The 7,436-nt window shown below is 38.3% G+C and overlaps 1 protein-coding gene across 1 annotated transcript; it reads right to left on the bottom strand.

The window, feature by feature from the left end:
• Window positions 1–1,285: 1,285 nt before the first annotated feature.
• LOC110284312 (olfactory receptor 12D1-like) lies at window positions 1,286–2,212 on the bottom strand. Its single transcript, XM_021150031.2, has one exon. It carries the CDS (start codon window positions 2,210–2,212, stop codon window positions 1,286–1,288), a length of 927 nt encoding a protein of 308 aa, XP_021005690.2.
• Between the last annotated feature and the right edge of the window lie 5,224 nt (window positions 2,213–7,436).

Raw genomic sequence — 7,436 nt, 5'->3', positions numbered from 1 at the left:
TCCGGCCGGAAGAGCAAATCTGTATTTCTTTAAGTGAGTTATTAAATTCCTTCTTGATCTCCTCTACCATCATCATGTTATATGCTTTTATATCCGGGTCTAGCTTTTCGGTTGTGTTGGGGTGCCCAGGACTAGGTTGGGTGGGTGTGCTGCATTCTGATGATGGTGAGTGGTCTTGATTTCTGTTAGTAGGATTCTTATGTTTGCTTTTCGACATCTGGTAATCTCTGGAGCTAGTTGTTATAGTTGTCTCTGCTTAGAGCTTGTTCCTCAGGTGATTATTTTAGCCTCTATCAGCAGACCTGGGAGACTAACTGTCTCTGAGTTTCCGTGGTCAGAGCACTCTGTGCAAGCAAGCTCTCCTCTTACAGGAAAAGTGCACAGATATCTGGCGTTAGGACTTCCCTCCTGGCTGAAGACGAAGGCCCAAAACAGGACCTGTCCGGAAGCTGAGTTGCTTTGGCCTGTCCCAGAAGCTGTTAGCCTCTGTATTCTAAACTCTCACCTGTGCAGAATACTCTCGGAGGAGTCCTGGACCCAAGATGTCTGCAGCCGATGCTCAGGCCAAGTGCTCCTGGCCCAGGCGAACCCTATTCTCTGGCCAGTATAGTGGCCAGCTGTCTGGGGCCCGAAAAGAGGGCTGCCTTAGAAGCTCTGTGGCTCCCTCCTATCCAAAAAGCTTTTAGCTTCTGTATTCTGTACTCTCACCTGTGCAGATTACACTTGGCTGGGTCCGGGAACCAAGATGTCTGCTGCCAATTCTCAGGGTAAGTGCTTCTGCGCTGGGCGGACCCCTTTCCTCTGGCCGAGAAAGTGGCCGGAAGACTGGGGCCTGTGCAGAATACACTCGGCTGGGTCGCATCTAACTTTTCAAATTGAGAATCCATAGTTTTAATAATTCTTCAAAATAAGCAAGCATAATAATAATTCATCCAAACAACAGAAGTTGAAAGATGATCAATATACTAGACATGGATAGTATACACAAATTTCTCTACCAAAGTACATACATGACATGTTACAGTAAGTTACACGTCAATGTCATCAACTGATATGCCAAAATCAAATTCAGTGAACAAATTCTATGACTAGAGGGTCACAAATTAAGCTCCCTTGGCTTTAAAACATCAATACGTTTAGATATATTTGACATTATATTCAATTTGGTCAGAAATATATTTGTACATTTATTATACATAAGAACATATCGTAATTTCAGAAATATATCTTAATTTTTCATTGCCTGGTTATTTGCACTGAAACAGACTTCTTTGGATTCTTCAGGTCAGAGCCATCTTCTCACCTTTCTATTCAATGCACTCCTCACTTCCTTGTTTCTCAAGGTGTAGATGAGTGGATTGAGAGCAGGGGTGACCACACTGTACATGATGGCGATGATTGTATCCTGATCCAGAGAGCTGCCTGAGGCAAGACGGATGTATGTGAAGAGAACAGGAGCATAGAAGAGAACAACAACCATGAAGTGAGAAGCACAAGTAGACAGTGCTTTGTGGAGCATGCTGCAAGAACGGGTCTTGAGGAGAAGATTGGTGATGATGTAGAAATAAGAGAGAAATATCAGAAAAAATGAAGTGAGGGCAATGGTGCCTGTGACTGTATTGAGCAGCCAAAGGTTGAGCTCAGTGTTTCCACAGGCCAGATCCAGCAATGGCTTGATATCACAGAAGAAATGATGGACATGATTGGGACCACAGAAGCTCAAACGAGATGTCATTACAGAGTGAAGTAAGGCATGGAAAAAGCCCAGGGTCCAGATAGTAACAGTCATGTGAATACAGAGCTGGTGATTCATGATGACAGAATAGTGGAGTGGTCTGCAGATAGCCACAAAGCGGTCAAATGCTATCAGTGGCAGCAGCATGGTCTCAGTGCTACCCAGGAAGTGGAAGAAATGAAGCTGAGTTATGCATTCCACGAAGGAAATAGCTTTGCTTGTGGAGAGGAGGTTCTGTAGCATCTTTGGCACTGTTACAGTAGAATAGGAGATATCTAACAATGCTAGGTTTCCCAGGAAGAAATACATAGGTGAGTGGAGTCTTGGGTCCAAGATGACAATCATCAGTATGGCTCCATTTCCAGTTATATTGATAAAGTAGATAGTGAAGAAAATCACAAAGAGACTAGGGTTTAATTCTTCTATATCTGTGACTCCCAGGAGGCGAAATTCAGTGACTGAGGTTTGATTAGACATCACCTATAAGAAAGGACAATTAGTGTGTAATACTACCCTGTATGTTGAGCAATCCTTCTGGCCATACATTTTCTTTTCATAACCAAAATATTTTGAGAGGTAGTTTTTGTTTTTCATGATGCCTTCTCAATTTTTTCCTGGTATTTATCCATTATTATGTTTAATTACAATGTTAAATACATGTCTCTTGTGGGTTGTGATCAAACATCTTCTAATTTACTACATTATCCTTAATAATTTCGTTTTTAGTTAGTGACTTTTAATAGAAAACAAGCCCACCATATTTTCTTTGTGTGACCATTTCCATTTTGACCCTATCTTCTCCTTATCTCTTGTTTAAGTTGGCTCCATCATGGAGTAGCTTTTAAATAGTCTACCAGGTAGACATCTGGGAGGTAAATACACTTGAAAGATTCTAACTAGAGGAGGATGAGTTGATTGTCTCATTCCAACCACTGGCCCTTTAAAGAAAAGAAACATAGCACCATAATTATTGGCCAATGTGATTACATGAAATTAAAATATTCTGCACAGCAAAGATGCTATCCACAGAGTCTGCACAATTAGCAAAAATATTCTCTAGGTATGCTTCAGGCACAGGATTAATATCTAAAGTATGTAATTGATTGCAGATGTTAACCACAGAAAACTCTAGTAATTAATAAATGGACTAAAGACCTAAATTGACATTTCTCAAAAAAGAGAGAGATGAATGACTAATAAGTTATTTTAAAGTGTTTGGTTTCCAGAGCTACCAAAGAAATGCAAGTTAGCTTACTTTATCATTTCTCTCATTCCGGGCTTAATGGCCTTCATTAAGAAAGCAGAGGACAACAAATGCTGGTGAGGAACATATAGTGGTGCATCCTCCATGGAAATCAGGCTGGTTGTGTCTCTAAAAATTAAAAGTAGAACCACCACATGACCCAGCTATACTGATCCTGGGATGAACCCAAAGGACTATACATCCTGCTACAGTGATACTTGTATGTCTATGTTCAATCCTACTGCATTCACAATAGTTAGGAAAATGAATCAGCCTCGATGCTCATTGTGTAGCAAGGAAGAATGAAAACTTCGTACATATACACAATGAAATTTTATCCATCTGTAAATTAAAATGAAATTATGTCTTTGCAGAAAAATACATGGAACTAATTCTATGATGTTAGGCAGGCAACAAAGGCACAGAAATGAACATACCCTATGTTCTTTCTTATATTCAGTCCTAGTTAAATATGTAGATCCAAGAGGGTGTAAGCATGGTTAAAACCACAAAACTAGAAAGAGGACAATGTGACTAGGAAAAGGAGAGATTTCTAGAAAGAAATAAGAAAAACAGTGGAACAATATGTAAAGGAAGTCCAGGGGATCAACATAAGAGAAGGAGATAGGGAGATGACAGGAGAGGGAGCAAAGTCAATGAAAATGAAGTGTGTTTGAGAAATCCCACAGGGAAATCCATTGTCTTGCAAACTAACTGAATAATTAATAATTTTTAATGTGTAAAATGAAAAGTAAAGCTATGTTTTAAATAAAGCAGTAACTATACTTTGTCTATGTAAAATGTAGAAAAAATAGAAATGTTCTTATATAGCCTTTTTTCTTATTCACAACCTAGGAAATACCATGGAAGCATATGATCACAATAGCCAAAGAGTCTGACGATATTTGCATTTATTTTTCTGAACTATATTTGATGTTGCACTTCAAGTTCCCTAAAATATTATCTATTAAGTATTTTCAAGTTAAATTTCTAAAGGTATGTGAGCACATGTAGAAACAATTGGCTGATATCAGATATCTTTCTAAATTTATTTATTTATTTATTTATTTATTTATTTATTTATTTATTTATTTATTGAGGTACAGTATCCTACTTAATGTGTAGGTCACCATTTCTCCTAGGTTGACTTGACAGAGAGCTCCAGAAATTCTCCTGCCTCTATTTCCCCAGGTCTCTGTACTCAAACACAGGTTACCACACCCATTCTTTATTGCTGAGTGTTAAGGATCTATACCTGTTTTTTTCTGCTTGGATAGTAAGCACTTAACAGATGGGGCCTTTTCCCCAGACTTCTTCCTTTGTTTGTTTGTTTGTTTGTTTATTGGAACATAGTCTCCATATAAGTACAATTCTCCTACTTCAGCCTCCCAAGTGCTGGGGCTAGAGACTTGTGTTGCTCTGCCATCTAACTTACCTTGCATTATGACTTGTGCCTTTTGTGCTTCTGTTTTTCTAGATGTCTTGAGGTGTGTTTTTCAATCCCAGAGACCCTGGAACAGAAAAGCTCTCCCTGTGTATCCTCTGCAGTCCCTCCCTCATTTCACCAGCAGCAACGAATATGTACTCACTTTAGCAAACTTGAAATCCTGTCTTTTTTGTGGTCTAGCTTCTTGGGTCCCTTATTACACTTATCTTAAAATAAGCTCACTTGTCAGATACTAAAGAACTTTCCTCTCCTCTCTTCTAGCTCCATCACTGTGCCAGTGGTAGCTGTGTTCTCTTCTGAGATTCCAGAAGCCTGTCTGCCTCATCTCAATTTTCTCCACAGATGCTGAAATTGTCCAGCTCTTCTATCATCTAAATATATGTTTTCTGTATTAGTCTGCCTCTTTTTTCAAATACAATCCCTCTATTCCTTTCTTTCAAAACTCATTTTCTGTAAAAATATATCCTTTTGTTTTTAAGACCATAATTAATTAAAATAATGGTGTTTCTCTCAATGAAGGTAAAATTCTTAAGTAATTATGAGTAAATTAATTATAAAACATTTAATATTTTACTACACTTTCACAGTTTACTAAAAGACTTTTTAAGTCTTCTCTTCTCTTCTCTTCTCTTCTCTTCTCTTCTCTTCTCTTCTCTTCTCTTCTCTTCTCTTCTCTTCTCTTCTCTTCTCTTCTCTTCTCTTCTCTTATATATTAGGAAAGTACCTGAATTACCTTCCTAAATAACACTGATCAGAGCAGACATAGGTTTGAGAAGTAGCTTCTTCTGGTTCCTTTCTATTAAAGATGCCCTGGACTCACTGTTCAAAAGGAAGAATCAAAATAACTGTGTGGAGGGTCCATGCTGCTTGGAGCCACCAAGGGAACTCCTTATCTGCAGTGGAGTTGAACAGAGGCTGACACTAGTATGAGTCCTACAAAGGGGGAATCACCCAAACCTTAGAGATAACCAGATGAAGAAAATAATTAATGAGCTGGGGAACACGAATAAGGATCTTGAGGATTCTAAATTTGATAGCTGGAAGACATTCTGAGAAATGGGGTTACCACTTCTGTAATTCTGTCAAGGGTTGCTTTCAAACAATTCATGGTGATGCCTCTTCTATGTGTTTATAAACACAACAGAAATACATGTTTAAAACCTAGCCCCATTGCAAAATATATTTATCATTCTCTGAGCCAGAATTCAAAATGATAGCACTAAAACAAATATAGGGATATTATTTACAGACTAATGAAAACTATTAACTAGACTTCTCTGTACAATCAGAACTCATTCTTGTACACCACACTTACTATATTTAGAAATTTCAGATTTGGAAAACTAAATATTCTCCAAACAGGAACCAAGTACAATGCAATGAACGAAAGAAGCCAAGGAAGCTTCCTGATCCTCATACAGAGTGAGGAGTCCATCACTAGAAAGGCAATCAGATTGAACCCTGCCATTGGTGTCTAATGTTACAGACAGACTAAAGATTGGGGCGTTTTAATCCTAATTCGCTCTCTTACCTGACTGACTGTTAAAAACATTTTTTTCATGAGCATGTGCAGAAATTGTACAAGTTTGGAAATATTTGAAGTGACATTTCATGCTGTATGTCTGGCCTTGTCTTCATCTATCGACACCTCTCTACCATCCTGACATTCTGCAAGCACTCTAAGAAGACTGAGCTCTAGTCATAAAAGTCCCAAGGGAGCTTGTCCCTCAGGCTGAGCAGAATAGATGAGAAAATTAATTTTTTCACACCTGCCGTAGGGGAAATGTGCTTGCACAATTCCTCTGTGCTCCTTGTTTTTTTCCCTTAGTTTTTCTGTAGTTTCAGGTACATGAACAACAGAGGTCTATGTGGCCATGTACGTCAATACAGTCAATTTTCTTTTTTCTCTTTAGAGTTTTTAATTCACTCCACCACCAATACAAATTTCCTGGAAGTGCACTGCAAATTCCATGGAAAAAATGGATATAAAAATTGTTAATTGATGGAAGATATGTTGTTTTTATGCGGTATTGAATAGTCTTCCTCATTTTTATTCTCCTGTCTTCATCTCCCAAGTGCTGGAGTTACAGAAATATACCACTATGACTGACTGGAGATCTGTCCATCTTCTGTGGAATGATATCATGTTTCCTTAGTGTCACTTGCTAATTAGTCTCTCTTTTCAACGACATCTGTCTTGATAATTCAATGTTGGCTGGTGAGATAGCTCAGCGGATATGGTACTTGCTGTGCAAGTATGAACAATATAGTTTTTAATTTCAAGACCCTCCTAAAAGCCATACTTGAATGTTGGCAACCTGAAACTACAATACTCAGGAAGCAAAGACTAAACATTCCTGGGGAAAATTGGCTAGCTACATGAGCCATGTTAAAGAGCTCTTGGCTCAGGGAAAGGCCTTGCCTCAATAAAGTGGTGAATGATTAAGAAGATACCCAACATAAAATTTATACCTCCATAAGCAAATGAACAAATACAAAGACACATGTGCTCTCACACACTCAACTATGTTGTATACACATGTTAAAAAGAAGAAAACTTAATAATTCTGGACATTCATGTTAAATTCTGTGGCCTCTATTGCATCTCACTGGTCCTTTTGTTTTGTCTTAGAAACATCTTTGTTGTGTTTTCTCTTAGAGTAGCCCGAATCAAAGATTTAACGCCTCCAACATTGTTCTTTCTCCCCATTGTTGGCCCTTCAGGGTCTTTTCAAGCTCTATATGAAGTTTCTTCCTGTTTATCTCTATTCAAAATATCCCTGGCTTTGGATGAGAACAGCACAAAATCCATACATGAATTTCTGTGGGAAGTATAGGCATTTTCAAAATATTAATGCTGCCAAATGTTCATAGCTGAGATTCTCTCATAGTCAGATGTGCTCTTCCATATGTTTTTCTTTAGGTTTCTCTCACACAATAAATCCCAAATACAACCTCACCTCCATAGATTCCAAATTAGACCTCATGGAGACAGCCACATATATCTATAT

The sequence above is a fragment of the Mus caroli genome, unplaced genomic scaffold, assembly GCF_978045245.1.
Source record: "Mus caroli unplaced genomic scaffold, Mus_caroli_1 scaffold_18, whole genome shotgun sequence".
NCBI classification, from domain to species: domain Eukaryota; kingdom Metazoa; phylum Chordata; class Mammalia; order Rodentia; family Muridae; genus Mus; species Mus caroli.
The sequence above is the reverse complement of the archived record's forward strand: the minus strand, read 5'-3'. Positions and strand labels throughout refer to the sequence as shown.

Excerpts from the sequence above, each read along its gene's own strand:
- LOC110284312 (XM_021150031.2), bottom strand. The coding sequence starts at position 2,212 with ATGTCTAATCAAACCTCAGTCACTGAATTTCGCCTCCTGGGAGTCACA.